We start from the raw sequence: 19636 nt of genomic DNA on the forward strand, positions 1-19636 counted from the left end.
TTTTTCAATTGAATTGTACAGACTATAGGTCACATTAAAGGTGGGAAAAGTTTTGAACTGATTTATTGTGATCTCATTTTTTTACATCACAAAAACCTGGCATTTTAACAGGGGTGTGTCCACTTTTTATATCCACTGTATGTATGTGTATATATATATATATATATATATATATATATATATATATATATATATATATATATATATATATATATATATATATATATACATACACACACACACACACACACACACACACACACACCTATATTTACACATGCATACACACATATCCACTCCAGCAATCTGAGGCTTTTATCAGTCAGAAAATAGGAAAAAGAGCTTAAAAGTTTTTTGCTTCCTCAGGTTTGCAGTTGTTTAAACTATTACAGTGCTTACAATCATGTACATTACACCAAGGGACTAGACAGAGAAAATAGTAAGTATGAATAATCCTTCACTACTGTTTGCCTGCCACAACAGCATTTACTTCATTAAGCCATCATCAATGAAACATGAAAACAAAAATAAAATGAAAAAAAAAAGTAAAACTGGAATAAGCATATAGCTACTGTGCAGCAAACATTTATTCTGGATGAATGAATGGGAAACATGTGATACTGGAAAAAGAGAAAAGCACCGAGGACAATATGGAACTGGAAAAAGAGAAAAGCACCGAGGACAATATGGAACAGCAAAGGACAGCACCTAAGCCAATACCTAGCCAGCACAACATATCTGCTAGCTCCCCTCAAGGGTAGTTGTCATTGCTTTTTCAACTTCTGATTAAAACAAATGAATAAGGTGGGTAAATCCAAATGTGATCTGCTGTTACTTTGACCTTTCCAGAAGGAGGAGGATCATTTATTGCCCACTAAACATGTTTTTCCTCATAGCTACTCAGATATTCAAGTAGTTTAAGAACCACAAAAGAGAGACTGTGTCAGCTACTCCCTGAGGTTTGGGTAATTTTCCCTTGACTGACTGAGGAAGAGTTTGGCCAGTCACTCAGAGTGAGTATATCGCTTATCAAAATATCAAATTAAAGGAGTTACATTTAGGAGTGGCTATAAGCTAGTAATGCTAACTAAAATGTGAAGAAGAAATGATTAAATGGTTTACTAGTACAGAATTAATGCTTTTCAGATGAGCAGTAAGGGTGTGGGAAGGGGAACCTACCCCAGGTGTTAGGGGGCACAATTGGGAGATTCCAATCTGCTTTCTGTAAAGTATGAAAATGTTCTTTGGTGCTTCCTGTGTGATAAGTTGTACTTGTAGCAAGATGCTTGGTACAGTTTAAAAGTACTTTTTTTCCTCATCAACTGAGGGGGTGGAGGTGGGGAACAGATCTCTCTTTGGGTACCAGTCTAGGGGAGCAGACCCATCACTTTTTTTCCGCTGCTCTTCAACCAAAGAGTTGAAGGGGTGGGGCACCAGTTCGGGGACTAGCCTTGGGTGCTAGATGAAACAGCTAAGGCATGGATGCTTTTGTACGGAGCAGACACAAAATGCTGCCTGAAAACCAGCAATGCAACATTAGCATTAGCTTCATATAGGATCTCCTTCAAATACTTGAAAAAAAAAAAAAACAGGTTAAATACAACTATCCAACATTTTATAAATTTGCTGCACAAATTCTGTCCAGAGGTATTACAGTGAATTAGCAGTGCCGAACTTCCTCATATCGGATTCAATGATTTCCAAAGGCAAATAAAGGCTTGGTTTAGAAACAGTATTCAGAAGAGAAGTGGACAACTCACCTCCTGAAGGATTAGGTGCTGCAGCTGGAGCCTCAGGCTGAGAAGCCCTGGTGCTGGCAGCTTGAGGAGGATTAGCCACAACCCGATTCTGTCTGTCTCCAGGAATACCCTGAATAGGAAATTGTAAATAATGTAGTAAATATCAGGTGCATATAAAAGGAGAGGCTTTTTGCGTTGTTCTTAATAAAGTACAAAAATGAAACATTCTTCTTGTGAAGTCTGACAATATATTTCAGAGGATGACACTCATCTTTTAAGCTTCAGATTAAGTCACACTGGACATAAATATATATGCTAAACAAAGCCCCAGACAATAATTTTCAATAAATTCTGCATATAATGGAAAGAAAATTTTAACTCTTAAATGTATCCCCAAATGTGCAAGTAGGCTTTTCTAGAAGCTAAACTATAAGCAATGTAATCCAGCAGAATCTTGTTTAGATTCAGAAGTATATACAAGTAAAACGCAATTCCTCAAATTCAGAATTTCAACAAAATGTTAGCAGCATTTTGAATAAAGCACACTTTACATATTAATCTGGTCAAGAAACAAGATAACTACAGTAAACTCTCAGTTAATCGGAACTCAAGCATCCGGCAAAAAAATAATGCAAAACAAAACGGTCTTGGATGAAGAGCCTCATAAGAGCAAAACGTAGAATCAATATAAAACAAATAAGGCTCACCACAGCGAACTATATACCAAAGTTTTAACAGAAAAATAAAAACAACTGCAGTTACAGTAAGCACTTTCACGTACAATATACTTTTCATCAGACTTCAACACTGCCATAGACATTAGTTCCATTTTAAATGCCCCATCAATCAGCCTCATCCAATCATCAAAAAGACTTAATGATGACATCATAATGAACAATTAAGTAATTGCATAGAGTATTCCTTCAAAAACACATCTAAAAAACAGTGCTAAAATATGCTGCCAATACATATGGATATATGGAGATATATATATATATATATATATATACATATATATTTATATTATTAAATACATGGTAAATAAATAGTGTATAGACATATACTGGCTATTAAACAGATGTGCAAAATAAATAAATATTATAACCTGTTAAAATGAGATAAAAAAAACTATGTTTGTTATTGTATATGAATTAATATATGCTTAAATATAAATTAATGAATATAAGGACGTGCTGCTAAGAATGGTTTCAAGGTCACCTTTTCATTTAGCCCAAGTGCCGTATGGGATTGTAGTTTCATAATCCATCTAGTCTCACATTCTTCAGTAAGATTTTTTTATGTCACCTAAACTGTCTAACACCCTAAACTTTAAATTATGTCTGGTGCCAACGCTCAAGATATGTCTCGTCAACGCATTCCTCTCATCTTCTTTGTTAATGGCATATATATATGTTCCCTGACACGCTCTCTGAAACTTTTTTTGTTTTTCCCACATAAAAAGACTTGCATGTCTGGCACTGTGCCAAGTATATCAAGTCTCGGGACCTACAATCACTATACTGATATAGCCTATACTCATGTCCCGCGTCAGGGTGTATGAAACATTTATCTCCTGTCATATATGAGCACTGGTTACACCGTCGACAAGGAAAGGTGCCATGTCTATTAGAACGTGTAAATTCTTTCTTATCCTGTTCATAGCATAATAACCTTTTCAGGGATTTTGTGTTCCTATAGGTAAAATTAGCCTGGGTCCCACTATATCAAGTATTTTCTCATCTGTGGTTAATATACCCCAGTTCCTATATATAACATCTTTGACCTTAATATTTTGCCCGAATATGGAATGACTATCCTAGTTTTCTTATCATCCTATCTATTATTAACACTTGTGGCAGCTTCAACATCCTCTCTACTCTTGCATAGGTATGGTTTTCCTTTGCCTGTTCTCAATGAAATGGTTTCTTGTAACATATTCTCTACTTCCTTATTATTACATCCTCTATCACTGAAATTACTTGCCAAAGGTTTTTGCTGCTTCTGGTAACTATCTTCACTGGTGGCTAATCTCAATATCCTTAGTGATTGACCTTTCACTATATTGGTATATATGTGATGTGGATGCATACTACTCTGGTGTAGTATACGGTTTCTCCAACATGGTTTCCTGTATAAATTGTTATGTATCTCATTGTCTGTCTTAGATATTTCTACATCCAAAAACTCTATTGTGCTATCTGAACTTTTAAATTCAAATTTCAAGAAACCAGTGGCACCATTGATATAATCAATGAATTCACTCAGTTCAGATTTCGTTCCAGCCCAGATGAAAAAAATATCCACAAATCACTTGTAATATTTAATGTGTTTGCTAAATGATGTGTTCCACATCACATAATGGCCCTCCCAATATGTCAACACAAGGTTCGCATTACAGTTGGCACAAGGGGTCCCCCATGGCAACTCCCTTGGTTTGTAGATAGTATGTGCTGTTATACATAAATACATTGTTTGTTAACACCAAGTCAACCAATAACATGCATCTGATGATCAAGTCCCTGGGGGACCCTTGTTCAATTAACAGCAACCTCACATATTCCATCCCTACTCCATTAGGAATGGATGTAAACAGGGAAGCAACATCACACCTAACTAAAATATCTTTATTCACATTTTTCACTGTAGATATATAGTCATTCAATCATTCAACAAAACCATCATTTTATTTTATTTATTAAGTCGTCGGTGTGGGTCTGAGCACCTTCTGGTTCTCATCTAGATCAAGGGAGGTCATAGTCTCCCTATACTCATCACTCATCAGACCAATGATTGAGTACAATGCCCCATTCGGAATGTATCTGACCCGACACTTGCAGCAGCTGGAGAGGCCACAAAAGTTCCTCACCAAAAGGATAAAGGGTCTCAAACATCTGTCCTATGCTGCCCGACTGAAAGAACTCCAGCTCTATTCAGTCGCTTACCGCTTGCTCAGAGGTGACCTTTGCCTAACATACAAGGCCATGTCAAACCCAGATTTGATGAATATGCTTCACCTCAAAAAATCTAGATCCGTCAGAGCCACAAGGGCGGAGACTTAAACCTCGACACGGCTATTAATAGGACGTGCTGGAGGGATAGATTCATCACCCAAAGACTCCCTATGCTGTGGAATAAAATCCCGGTATATGTGAGGCAGAGCACCTCGCTGGCCTTGTTCAAGAGAAATCTTGACCAATGGATGGGAGATCGCAGATATACCCCAGGGATTACCTCAGTGTCACTGCTCAACAGAGGCACAGCAAAATAATGGGTATAGTTCCCCATACTAAAGGGGTGGCGTAAGCCACAAAACTATGGGCTAGGCTTGTAAATGCCCTCGGGCAGATAGCCTAGTATGAACCTATGAACCTATAAATATATCAAGGTATGTCTTGACGGACAGTGAAAGATCCTTATTAAATAAGGGTCTTACATTTATACCCTCTAGCACTGTTGATGTAACTGAAATTTTGGTTGACTTAAAAATGTTTATTAGAAATGTTGGTTTAAAAATTATGTTCGGACACAGCGATACAAGGGATAGAAAATGTTTTGCTAAACCATCTACCTTTATACCACCAGCACATCCATTGCTAGACAGCTTTGAGATGGCAAGTGAAAGGGATTTGATGACATTATATAATAACAAGCACAACAAACGTGATTTCTATAATTTAATGAGTGATGAGAATCAAGCTATAAAAGAATTGCAGAACAATAGAAATATTGTAATTAGACAAGCTGACAAAGGCGGTGCCATAGTGGTGTTAGACTGTGATGTATATGTGAATAAAATTATGTTTTTTTTGAATGATGATAGGACATATCAGATTTTGAATAAAGTGTCTTTAGATAGAAAAATGTGCATGCTGAACTTTATGATCTGTTTTTATGTAATATCATTGATGCTGAGTTACATAAATATTTTTTGGTGGAGAAGCCTATTGTGCCAGCGTTTAGGGGGTTGCCCAAGGTGCACAAAACATTAATTGACCCACCCATAAGACCAATTGTCTAAGGGGGTGGCTGGTTAACTGAACCCCTATCAATATATATATAGAAAAGCAATTTAGACTAGTGGTGGATATTAGTATGATAGTTAAAGACACCAAACAATATTTGGAGAGTTATGCTGACTATATATCTACAGTGGAAAATGTGAATTGTGATATTTTAGTTGTGTGTGATGTTGTTTCCCTATTTACAGCCATTCCTAATGGAGTAGGGATGGAATATGTGAGGTTGCTGTTAATTGAACAAGGGGCCCCTAGGGACTTGATCATCAGATGCATTTTACTGGTTGACTTGGTGTTAACAAACAATGTATTTATGTATAACAGCACATACTATCTACAAACCAAGGGAGTTGCCATGGGGGACCCCTTGTGCCAACTCTTATGCGAACCTTGTGTTGGCATATTGGGAGGGCCATTATCTGATGGGGAACACATCATTTAGCAAACACATTAAATATTACAAGCGATTTGTGGATGATATTTTTTTCATCTGGGCTGGAATGAAATCTGAACTGAGTGAATTCCTTGATTATATCAATGGTACCACTGATTTCTTGAAATTTGAATGTAAAAGTTCAGATAGCACAATAGAGTTTTTGGATGTAGAAATATCTTAGACAGACAATGAGATACATAACAATTTATACAAGAAACCATATTGGAGAAACAGTATACTACCAGACTAGTATGCATCCACATCACATATATACCAATATAGTGAAGAGTCAATCACTAAGGATATTGAGATTAACCACCAGTGAAGATAGTTACCTGAAGGAGCAAAAAACTTTGGCAAGTAATCTCAGTGATAGAGGATATAATAATAAGGAAGTAGAGAATGTTTGTTTGTGTCTTTCGGCTTTTCCCGGTTAGGGGTCACCACAGCAGAACTCCGGTCCGCTAATGACTGGTAGTGGATTTTTACGTACCGGGTTACCAGCCCTGTCGCACAACCTTCAACGAAGGCACGCCCCATTCACGTATGCCTCCACACAGAAGACGCTCTAGCTGAGAATCGAACGAGACAAATATTTCATACACCCTGACACGGGACATGAGTATAGGCTATATCAGTATAGTGATTGTAGATCCCGAGACTTGATATACTTGGCACAATGCCAGGCATGCAAGTCTTTTTATGTAGGAAAAGCGAACAGAAGCCTCAGAGAGCGTGTCAGGGAACATTTATACGCCATTAACAAAGAAGATGAGAGGAATGCGTTGACGAGATATATCTTGAGCGTTGGCACCAGACATAATTTTAAGTTTATGGTGTTAGACAGATTAGGTGACATAAAAAAATCTTACTGAAGAATGTGAGACTAAATGGATTATGAGACTACAATCCTATAAGGCACATGGGCTAAATGAAAAGGTGACCTTGAAACCACTCTTAGCAGCACGTCCTTATATTCATTAATTTATATTTAAGCATATATGAATTCATATACAATAACAAACATAGTTTTTTATGTCATTTTAACAGGTTATAATATTTATTTATTGTGCACATCTGTTTAATGGCCATGAAATGTCTATACACTATTTATTTACCATGTATTTTAACATCTATATATATATATATATATATATATATATATATACACACATACACACACATATGTATTGGCAACATATTTTAGCATTGTTTTTTAGATGTGTTTTTGAAAGAAAACTCTATGCAATTACTTAATTGTTCATTATAGTGTCATCATTAAGTCTTTTTGATGATTGGATGAGGCTAATTGATGGGGCATTTAAAATGGAACTCATGTCTATGGCAGTGTTGAAGTCTGATGAAACGTATATTGTACGTGAAAGTGCTTACTGTAACTGCAGTCTGTTTTTATTTTTCTATTAAAACTTTGGTATATAGTTTGCTGTGGTGAGCCTTATTTGTTTTATATTGAACCGGCAAAAAAAAAAAATCGAAGAAATACAGTATAGTATGAACAATTCAATTCAATTTTCATGTGTTGCACCCCCCCCCCCCCCAGCCAGGCTTTTAATTACTGAATTTCAATATTAAAATCAAATCAATACAGTGTTTATAGTATAGTACGGTATAGTACACGGTACAGTATTTTTTAATAGTAACTCTCAAGCAGGGCTGCCAGATTTTGAAGGAGACAGGTAGGGACAAAAAAAGTCCTTCGTGCAGAATACCACGCAGTTCTGTATTAAACAGAACTAGCTCCACTTTGGAATTTTTGATTGGGCTTGTATGCCGGTATACGAGCCAATAAAAAATCACTATCAATCATCATCCAGGCAGTAAACTGAAGTTGACTGATGATGGGGTGTATGAAACACCCCTGTTCTTGTCTGAGTAGATCCAGTCTGTGAGGAAGCTTGTGGTAATTACTCCTGGCCATTTCTAAAAGAAGGGAGAACCACAGTTGTCTAAGCCAGAAAGGAGTCACCACAATGATTTTGGGGATTCCTTCTGAATCTTCAGAAGTACCCGGGATATTAGTGGAAAAGCATACAGGAACATTCCTGTCAAAGGAATAGAAAAGGCATTTGTCTTCTCGGCCTCCTTGCATGGAGTCCTGTAACAGAATTTTGCAAGTTGACTGTTAGAGAAGAGGCAAAGAGGTCTACTTAAAGAACACCTCCCAGATGGATCAAATCTTGGAAGACCCCCCCCCCAATCTAACTTCCATTCGTGAGGGTCTGCCCTGGTTCTGCTCAGATTGTCTGCCACATAATTTTGCTCTGATAGAATATAGGATTTATTTAGAGTGAGACTGTACTGTGAAGCGATATTCCAAGGTAACATGGCTAGTCAGCAAAGGGACTGCAACCTGGTTCCCTGTTGCTTGTTGATGTACCACATGACTGTGCTATTGTCTTTACCCACTGGAAGAGGTCCCTGGGACCAAAGATGCTTCACAGAGTTGAGTGCCTCGATCAGGACAAGCATCTCCTTGACATTTGTGCGCTTGCATTTGTCGTTGGTGTCCCACAACTCCTGCACTTTTATAACTCCTGAAACTGCTCCCCAAGCAAATTTGAAGTGTCTGTGGTGACTAGCTGCTTTGGAACAGGAAGGGAGAAGGAGAGAACTAGATTTAAGGATCTCTGTCGTTTCCACCAAAAAAATTCTCTTCTGATAAATCCAGGACTGGGATATGAAAAGATAAAGGGTGTTGATGCGGGGACCAAAAGGATTTCAGATACCACTGTATCTTTCTCATGTGGAGTCTCACCCGAAGTATCATGACAATCGTATATAACATGAGACCCACATTCCTCAGGTACTCCCTTAGTGACCAAAATCTGAGTGGAAAACCGCAGAAATAGATACTGATAAAGATATGTTTTTTTCCTGTGGAAGATAAGCTCTTGGAACAGAGGTGTCTTAACTGACATTCCAGAAATACAATCCTGTGAAAGGGGGGTCAAAAAACAATGTTCTCTTGGAACCCCAGCTTGTAGAAGAAATCTCTCACCCAGGACAGAGATTCCTGACACTTTGAAAGACTTTGGAAAGATAAGGAAATCATCTAAATATGGAAAATTGTGGATATCTAGTAGTGTGCAATGAGCTATAACTGAAGCTAGACATTTTGTTAGCAATCTTGGTGAAGTGGATAGTCCAAAGGGTAAGGCACAGAACTGATAATGTGATCAAGAAATCCAAAACCTTAAGAAATGTCTGAAGTCTAGATGAAAGAGGATGTGATGAAAAAAAGAAGTTATGTACTCACCGTAATGTTCCATTTGTGTTGTCCATTTTCATTCTTCCTCAATTAATGGATTCGGATCTGATCTTCAGATCCAATTCAGCCGTAACACTAGCTCATGGCCACCAAAAAACTGTCAAGCTCCTTCCCTATCCATAATGCACCAACCCACAACATATCTCAGATATTGTTTGCTGTTTGACAGAAAGCCTATTATGATATGACACATCTGGAGCTGAACCTAAAGGACAGTAGTGTCCTTGAATCCTCTCTTTCTTCCAGAAGTCAGACATTAACAAGGATGAGGGTTGGTGGGTGGGGAGTTGAGGAAGAATGAAAATGGACAACATAGATGGAACGTTATGGTGAGTACATAACCTCTTTATCTGATGTTGTCAATTTTCACTCATTCCTCAACTAATGGGATAGAGTCCCTGGGTCTATATTACGTAATCGAAGAGACACTTCTTCGAATACGTAATGATCAACACCAAAAGACCAAAATCCCAAAACCACGAACGGCCACGTCGCAAATTTTTTCCTAGGGAAAAAATTCAGTTGGCCATTCAAGGCATTTACCCTTTTCCCCAACTTAGAGTGATCTCACAGTTGGTATATGTAGTTAGGGGGGTATGGGGGCACAGCCACCCATGTTGGGGTGGGTGTGGGGTGAAGCCCCCCACTTAAATTAGATTTGAAGTGTGTGTGTTGTGTTTACAGCCCCACAATTTTTTTCCCTAGGAAAACATTTGCGGATGTGGCCGTTCGCGGTTTTGGGATTTCGGTCTTTTGGTGTCGATTATTACGTATTTGAAGAAGTGTCTCTTCGAGTATGTAATATAGACCCAGAGTCCCCAGCTACCTAAAATCCTGGGTGGGCTCTAAAAAAGGATATTCCTAAGTACGGATGAGCCAAAGGTTGCTCTTTCCCTCGAGACCAGATCTTCTTTGCATTGAGTGATAAATGTATGAGGATTTGACCAAGTTGCAGCCACACATATATCGTCCATGGAAGCTCTAGACTGGAATACAGAAGAAGCTGACATAGATCTGGTTGAATGATCTTTTAAGGGTTTTGGTAAGGACAGATTCAACTTGTTATAGACAAATGATATGCAATCTGACAACCAACTAGACGGAGTTATCTCTGTAACTAATTTACCCAATTTAGTTGTGCAAAGGAGACAAATAGCTGATCTGTCTTCCTAATTTCTTTTGTTCTGTATAAGTAAATACGTAATTGTCTATGGACATCCAATAAGTGCAGCATATATTCACCTTTATTTGCAAATTTAGGAAGAAACACTGGCAAGTTAATGGACTGGTTGATGCTGGATTCTGACACCATCTTAGGAAGAAAGGAAGCATTGGTATGTAACATTACCCTATCCTTATGAAACATCAGGTATGGAGGTTTAGAAGATAATTGTTGAAGTTCTGATATTCTTCTAGCAGATGTAATTGCCACTAGAAAGATAGCTTTTCAGGTTAGAAATTTAAGATCACATTTAGCTGCTGGTTCAAAGGGAGAATTAATTAAGGCTTGCAGTACCAAATTTAAATCCCATGGTGGCGTGGGGTCTTTATAAGGAGGTCTTAGAAGGAGGGTGCCTCTAAAGGAGCCTTTGCATAATTTAGGGGAAGGGAATGAAGAATTTTGAAATCCAACATGAAAATTAGAGAATGCTTCAAACCGGACTTTAATAGTTGATGAACTAGCACCTTCATTAAGCAGACTTGCCAAAAATTCCAGAATAGATTGTGCTGGAGCTGAGAACAGGTCAACTTGATTTTGCTCTGCCCAAAAAAATGAATCTTTTCCATTTACTCCTATAGAGTTTCCTAGTAGAGGGTTTACGAGAGGATAAAAGTATGCTACGAACAGGGAAAGAGAATAGCGGTTATCTGGCTGTTAAAGGAATTGGAGAAACCATACTGTTAGCTTGAGGTCTGAGATATCCTGGTGAACCAAGCCTGTTGGGTGGGACAGAAGGTCTGAAGATAGATCCAGAATCCAAGGTGGATACTGTAGGTGAGGCCAAAGGAGGCCAAATCTGCCGAGGCCATAAGGCAAAATAAGGATGACTTTGCTCTTTAACCGGGTTGCTTTCTGCAGGAATTTTGGGAATTAGGCAGGGTTGGGGGATACGTATACAGAAGACCATGGGACCAACTGTGGAGTAAACCATCCCTCGATGCTTCCCCCTGGTGGGGGTGGGATCAGGGCAAAAACGCTGCTGCACTTCTTGTTTAGGGGAGAGACAAAAAGATTGCAGCAAGGCTGGCTCCACTGACTGAAAATCATATCAGTTACTTGAGACCACTTGGGAGGTAACAGGATGGACCTGCTCAGCTTGCCTGCTATTACGTGGGCCTTCCCAGAACATGCATTGCTATCAGAAAGTGGTTGGAAGATATCGCCTATTGCCATACTCTAAGGGTTTCTCAACACAGGGGACAAATCTGGTTCCCCCTTGTTTGTTGACATACCAAACTACTGACATATTGTCTTGTCTGAATCGCAATTGTCCCGACAGGGAGAGAATCTTGGAATGCCTGCAAGACCAAAAGCACTGCTCTCATCTCCAGAACACTGATATGCAAGTTGACCTCTTTGGGGGACCAAGTGCCTTGGACTGCTTTCACCAGGAAATGCCCCCCCCCCCACCTAACCTAAGAAGCATCTGTGGTCACTATGGGCTTGGGCTGAAGATGGAAGAATGGATGGTTCTGTAGTACTTGTTGCGACTGCATCCACCAACAAAGGTATCTTTTGCATATCTGAGTTATTTTTATCTTTGCCGATATGGGTTGAGAAAGAATTGACTACTGTATTGCTAGCATCCATTGTAAATTCTCATGTGGAATCTTGCAAAGGGAAATAAAATTGTTGTTGCTAACATTGATCCCAGAGCTTGTAAAATTAATCCATTCAAAATTCTGGTACTGCAAATTATTTCTGGACCTTATAGTTTGTATTCCTGAAAGAGGAAGAGAAGCCGCCATAGATACGGTGTTGAATACTGGCCCTATGAATTCTAATGTCTGAGTCAGTTCTAAACAACACTTGCTGTAATTTATGGTTATTCCAAGATGTAAACAAATCCTTATCCCCTTATAATGTGGTGGTAATGAACCAGTCATCTACATATGGAAACACTCGGAATTCCAGCAGTCTCAAGTGAGCCGTAACTATTGCCATACAATTGAACACCCTGGGAGCTGTGATGAGGCCAAAGGGCAGTGCTCTGAACAGACAGTGACTGGCTCCCAGCTGGAAGTGTAAGTACCTTTGGGATCATTTTCTCATTTTTATGTGACAGTACGCATCCTGAAGGTCTATCAATCACATCCAGTCGTCCTTGTCCAGAAAAGGCAGAATGGACTGAACCATGATCATCTGAAACTTTTTGTGTCAAACTGACTTGTTCAGTACACTGAGATCCAAAATTGGTCTCTAGTCCTTCATTTTCTTTGGCACTAAAAAGAATCTTGAGTAAGTTCTGGATTCTATTTGGTCTGGTGGGACATCTTGCATGACTCTTTTTTCTAGCAGCTTTTGTATCTCTTCCACTGCTGCTTTCCTCTGGGTGGAATGTCGGGAATTTTCTGTACAGGTGGAGGAGGTAAAGAAAAGGGAATTATATAACCTCTGGAAATAATCCGCTGCACCCAAATGTCTTTCATTATATCTAGCCAGGCTCATTGGTGCAGGGATAAGTGACCCCTGACTACCTGCAGAGGTGAGCAACTGGGTCTCCTTTCAGGAATGCTGATAGGGTCCATCAGAAAAAGAATCTCTAGACCCCTGGTTTTGTGGGCCTCTTCTGCCACAGGGACGTCGACATCCATTATAGCTCCCCAGGACCCTGGGACTTTTTGGACCACATTTTTCGACCTCCCCACTGATTCCTGGAAAAAGTTCTTTGAGGGGACGAAAAACACATGCCCACTGCAAAGAGGGGTTTTCTGTCCCTATCACACCTGGAGAATGTCTCCTTCACTGTAGGGATGAACAAAGAAGCGCCATCAAAAGGAGCACTGGTGAACAAGGACTTTAAGGGCTCCGCAAAATCACACAGGTGCATCCTGGCATATCTGCTGATGGAAATACCTGAACCTGCGGCCCTTGAAGCGCCTTCAGCATTGTGCAAAATAAGCCTCATACACGAATTAGACACAGCTTGAAGGGTAGCCAACTGACAGGCTACTGAAGATGGAGCCTCAGCAGTGTTGTTCCCAGAAAGAGATTTTGATAACTCTTTGATCAAATCACTTTTAAGTCTTGAAAAATGCACCAGACAGTTCAGCGACCTGAGTGCAAAAGATGCTGAAGCATGCTTCCCAAATCTGTCATCCCAGACTCTCTGTTAGAAGGATGGACAGTGGAACTCTGTTCAGCAAGTACTCTCTTCATGGCCACCACCTTGACCATGACTTCTACTGGCACCCACTTACTCCAAAATTACCTTCCTATTGGTAGAGCCAGAATCCAGTCTGGTCTGTTGGGGACTGGCACTACCAAATCAAATTCCTTCCATTCTGCCTAGAGACAAAGTCAATAACCTCATCGGTGGGTGGAGTAACCCAGGAGGTCAGCAACAAAGGCTTCCAGAAATACTGATTCCTCTGGAGAATGGTCTTGGGAAGACCAGCCACCCTTCTGCTACAGGATCTCAAGAAAGTCTCCAAATGAGATGTCAGTGGGTGGTGAGTTTGGGGACCCCCCTCCTTCATCGAAATCAGTAACCTCAGTGACTGACCCTTGAGGAGAGTCCGAGTGCGTCCTTTTGCACTCTTTCTCCTAGGGACTTCCTCGGTGGAATGATCAAGTAAGCAGGTTTAAGTGTGTAAATATGTAAAACAGACTTATCTCCCACTCTGCACTTGAGAGCTGAAGGTGACCAGGTCTAGACGCGAAAGTGGCAAATGAGATCTGAGATATGTTAGGGGTTGGTGCACTACGGCTAGGGAAGGAGCTTGAGAGTTTTGGTGGCCATGAGCTAGTGTAATGGCCGAGTTGGATCAGAGGATTGGATCCCAACCCATTAGTTGAGGAATGAATGAAAATTGACAACATCAGATGCATCTTTTAAGTAAAGTGTTACCAGGAAACTTGAAAGAGGAAGAAGAGGTAGCAGCTTGTGAAGTGACATCATTATGAATTTGTCCACTATCACAAACAGGTTCATGACAGAAAGATCCCAAACTGGTCTCTAAGCATTTTATTATTTTTTTTTGGCAGTAGGAAAATACGGTTGTATTAAAATCTTAACATAACAGCAGATGTCCTTCTCTTCACTGTTGCAGTATTCTTTACCAAATGGGATCCCCTGCCAAGGATAGCCGAACATCTGGGTTGTATACCAGAGTCTTAGGTTTTCAAGGATGTCGTACATCATACATATGCTCCCCACTGACAGAGTAGAGCATAAAGGTGACATACGGATGTACATACTTCAAAACTGAATAGTCCCAGGAGGAACAACAGTCCAAGAAGAAAAGGAGGAATGTGTGCATCAAAACGGAAAAAAAAAAGATCAGAAAAAGGGGTAGGAAGGAGGCAGCAAATACTGCAACAGTGAAGAGAAGGACATCTACTGTTAGGGTAAGATTTTACACAACTGTACTATGTCTTTCTATATCACTGTTGCAGTATTCTTTACTAAAGGGAGAGTATAAAAGCTAAAGAGGAAACTTGGGAGGAGGAAGGCCCAGCAGGGCCCTCAAGAAACCAGTGCTGGATAGCTCTGGCAAAGCCAGCTCTAGCTCTGGAAACCACATCCAGTTTATAATGTGTAGTAAAAGTATGGACAGAAGTCCAAATAGCATCTTTAAGGATGGAACTAGTATCCGATCCTTTGCAAAAAGCACCTGAGTAAGCCACAGTCCTGGTAGAAAAAACAGTTGTGTAAAATCTTACCATAACCATAGATGTCCTTCTCTTTCATGTTGCAGTATTCTTACTGTAGCATCCTCCGCCTCAGGCGACCCGAACATTGGCTCCTATGCAAAAGCTTAAGCCTGGCTGCTGCCAGGCGATTGGGACGTCACATGCAGGGCCATAAACCAGGGGCCTTAAATGTTGATGTCTGCGCGCACAGACCTCAGAAAGTACAGTTGTGTACACTTATCATAAATGTAGATGTTCGAGTGTATCCACTGTTGCAGTCATCGCATTTGGGTTATCCCTGCCAGGGTAGCCCTCAGTCGGCCCGAATACCAGAGGCGTAGCATTTCTGCATCAGTTGCCACCACCCCAGGACTGACGTCAGGTCGTCACTGTTATAAATTAAGGCAGCCGACTCCATTACATCAGTTTTTCTTGCCCTGTCAGGAGCCCCCAAGAGGGAGCTAGGTTATGGTGGATGAACACCACCAGCAGAAAGTAATACAAAAAAATCATTGTAAGGATAGAGAGAGAAACTGAGAGAGAGAGAGAAGGGGTATGGAAGGAGGGAAACCAGGACTGCAACAGTGAATACACATTAACATCTACATTTATGGTAAGTGTACACAACTGTACTATGTTCTTCATGTTTCACTGTTGCAGTCATCACATTTGGGTTGATTCCCAAAGCTGAAGAAAAGGGTGGAGGCAGTCAAGAAGATTGGGGTCTGGCTAGGATGCCCTGCAAGACTGCTGTGGCAAAGCCTGCCCTGGATTTGGAGAGGACAGGCAGGTGGTAATGCTTGGCTATGGTATGAACAAATGTCCATGTTGCAGCCTCCAGGATGTCCCTGGTGGGTCCCCTCTGAGGAAAGATGCAGAGGTGGAGGTTGCTCTGGCGGAATGCGTCCTGACCCCCTTAGGGGAGGTTTCCCATGCTGCTTGTAGTAGAAATGGATGCAGTGTGCTATCCATTTGGAAATGGTTTGTTTGGATATGGCCTTGCTCTATGTTCCTGCAGCAAAGCTGACTAACAACTGATCAGTCTTTCTAAATTATTTAGTCCTGTCTAGGTAGAATCTGAGCTGTCTGTGCACATCTGAAGAGTGCAGAATCCTTTCCCCCTTGATTTGTGGGTTAGGGAAAAAGGTGGGCAAATGAATGGATTAGTTGAGAGCCACACTGGACACCACTTTTGTCATGAAGGATGGGTTAGTCCTAAGGGAGACCCTGTCAGCATGGAAAATGATGAAGGGCTCTACAGCCATTAGTGCTTGTAGCTCGGATACTCTTCTAGCTGAAGTGATGGCCAGAAGCAAGACTGTCTTCCAAGAGAGGAACTTTAACTCTGCTGGCGCTGCTGGGTCAAAGGGGGGAGGGGGAGCTTTTCCAAAACAAAGTTAAGGTCCCAAGCTGGGGTAGGTGCTCTTCTGGGTGGCCTCAAGTTGTTAGCCCCTCTTAGAACTGTTTGATGAGAGAGGTGGCTCTGTGCAGAAATGAGCAGAGATGGCAGAAACTATACAACAGAAGGAAGAAACTGTTGCAGAAAAGAGGAAAATCCCAGGATGCAAAAAACTCCCTTGCCAGCCTCATTAAGAAGCTGAAATCCCTCATAAAATCCTCAAAAGCTAGTAACGAAAATAAAATTGCCAAAGATTCCAAAGACAACCACAAGGCATTCTATATTTATGTCAAGAATCTAAATGGCAATGCTCAGATCTGCTCTGAGCTACAACAGAATGACATTAAATATACTGATCACAAGCATATTGCCAATATCCTAGCAGATCAATTTAGTGCCAACTTCACCCCCCTCTCACCCCCTAAAGGGCCCATTTCAATACCAAAAGATTGCCAAATTCCGGTAATCACGGCCACTCCGGTAGAAACCGCACTCTCCAAAGCTAAGAATACAGCATCCATGGGGCCAGATGACATCCCGGGCTGTGTACTACATGAACTACAAAATGAACTGGCACCTCTCAAGTTTCATGTTCAATCATAGCCTCACCTCAGGCTTCGTGCCCACTGAATGGTGCACAGCTACAGTTATCCCACTCCACAAGGGGGGATCCACCTTGGATCCCGGGAACTACCATCCAATCAGTCTGACGAGCCTGATCTGCAAGGGCATGGAATGCATTATCATGGAACTTATAAACAAAGACATTGGCAACCTTCAAACACTGGACCCCACCCAGTTTGGATTCGTGAAGGGCTGTTCTTGTCTCCTGAACCTGACTGACTTCTTTGAATGAGTCTCCAGAGCTGTGGACGAGGGTAAGGCAGCCTATCTGGACCCCGCCAAGGCCTTCAACACCATCCCCCACTCTGGAATAATAGATAAACTTACTATGATGGGCATTAATCCCTATGTCACTCGATGGGATGCCAACTGGCTTACTGACAGAACCCAGACTGTAAAAGTAGCAGACTCCAAATCCAGCTCCAGACAAGTGGAGTACCTCAGGGTTCAGTCCTGGGACAGCTCTTGTTTGGCATCTACTTCTCTGAAGTACAGGCCAACACTATGGGACTCTGGCTAACAATGTTCGCAGATGACTGCAAACTGGGAGCCATTATTGAATCCCCAAATGATGTGGATTTCTACAAAAGGGTCTTACAGAAACAGATGCTTGGTGCCAGAGCCATGGGCTCAAGCTTAATGCCAAGAAATGTATAGTTATCTCCTTTGCGAAAAAAACATGCACCCATGAATTACCACATAGGTGGCAGTACAATAAACACCGAAAGTGTGATGAGAGACTTAGGGACACAGGTGGACAGTGGTCTCACCTTCGATAATCACATCACCACAACAGTCAGGAAATCTTTCTATGTGGCACACCTAATCACAAAGGGCTTTTCATCCAGAAAAAAGGAGGTCATTGTTCCACTATACTCATCCCTCATTAGACCCATTGTAGAGTATAATGCCCAGTTTGGTATGTACCTCACAAGACATCTGCAACAGCTGGAAAGGCCGCAGAAATACTTCATTAAAAGAATCACAGGCCTAAAGCAGATGCCATATGCTGACCGTCTAAAAGAACTCCAGCTATACTCTGTGGCATACCGTCTACTCAGAGGCAATCTCTGCTTAACATACAAGGCCATGTCAAACCCTGAGCTGTTGGACATGCTCCACTTAACGAAATCCCAGTCCCTCAGAGCCACATGCTCCAGGGATCTAAACCTGGTCATCACAATGAAAAAAACATGCTGGAGAGACAGGTTCCTGACCCAGAGATTGCCCATACATGTCAAGCAGAGAGCTTCCTTGACCCTCTTCAAAAGGAACCTTGATTATTGGAATGGAGATAGGAAATTCACCCCGGGGATCATGTCAGTCGCCCTGCTAGACAGGGTTCCAGGGAAGTAAATATTGTGGGAAGAAACATCCAGGGAATTGTTATGGCTAGCCTTGTATAGGCCCTAGGGCCGATAGCCTAGTACCAACCTATGAACCTATTGAATTTTAATGGACGAGAAGGATAGACCCCTGTGTAGCAGGTCAGCCAGGTAATCCAGGATGAGAGGTAGGGAGGCGGCTCCCTTAGCCTGGATCCAGGTCCAAAACCTTTTCCACTTGTCAGCATAAAGCTTTCTAGTCCTAGGGTGTCTGGCCTCACGTATAACATCTAGAACTTGTTTGCTTAGATTGGCAGCTTGTGCAGTGGTCAGGGAATAAGCCAGGCTGCCAGACTGAGGGTCTGCAATTGGGGATGCATGGATTCTCCATTCCTCTGGGTCAGGAGTGTTGGGATCTGAGGGAGATGCCATGGTGGCAGTGGTAACAGGCTGCGCAGCAGAGGGTACCAGTGCTGGCGTGGCCAGTCTGGGGCAATCAGGGTTGTCCTTGGTTCTTCCTCCCTTATTTTGAGCAGTACCTTTGCAATGAGCGGTAGAGGGGGGAATGCACAGACCGAGGGGCTGACCCACTGGAAGGATAGAGCATCCACTTTCCAGGTCTTGCTGTGAGGTTCCCTGGTGCAGAATTTTCTGAGCTGATGGTTGGAGTGGGAAGCAAAGAGGTCGACCTTCGGGGTGCCCCATTTCTGGGTTACAAGGGTGAAGGTTCTTTGTTATAGCTGCCACTCGTGTGGGTCCAGAAGATTTCTGCTTAAGTTGTTTGCCAGAGAGTTTAGACAGCCTGGAAGGAATTGTACTAACAGGTGTAGTTGCATGGCTGAGGCCGTGTGACAAAGGGTCATGGCGAGCCTGCACAGAAGGTACGAATCTGTCTCTCCCTGCTTGTTGATATACCACATCACAGTGGTGTTGTCTGTTTTGATTAGTAGA

The 19636-nt window shown here is 41.4% G+C and overlaps 1 protein-coding gene across 3 annotated transcripts in view; it reads right to left on the reverse strand.

Moving 5' to 3' along the window:
* RAD23B (RAD23 homolog B, nucleotide excision repair protein) overlaps positions 1–19636 on the reverse strand; it is a 1748186-nt gene that overhangs the window by 375499 nt on the left and 1353051 nt on the right. For all 3 annotated transcript variants that reach the window (XM_044061046.1, XM_044061045.1, XM_044061047.1), the window contains one exon: positions 1761–1869. In XM_044061046.1, the coding sequence (XP_043916981.1) occupies positions 1761–1869 (109 nt within the window). The remainder of the gene's footprint in view (positions 1–1760; positions 1870–19636) is intronic.

This window comes from Protopterus annectens, chromosome 2.part0 (genome assembly GCF_019279795.1).
Source record: "Protopterus annectens isolate FY-2018-M chromosome 2.part0, PAN1.0, whole genome shotgun sequence".
In the NCBI taxonomy this organism is placed as follows: domain Eukaryota; kingdom Metazoa; phylum Chordata; order Ceratodontiformes; family Protopteridae; genus Protopterus; species Protopterus annectens.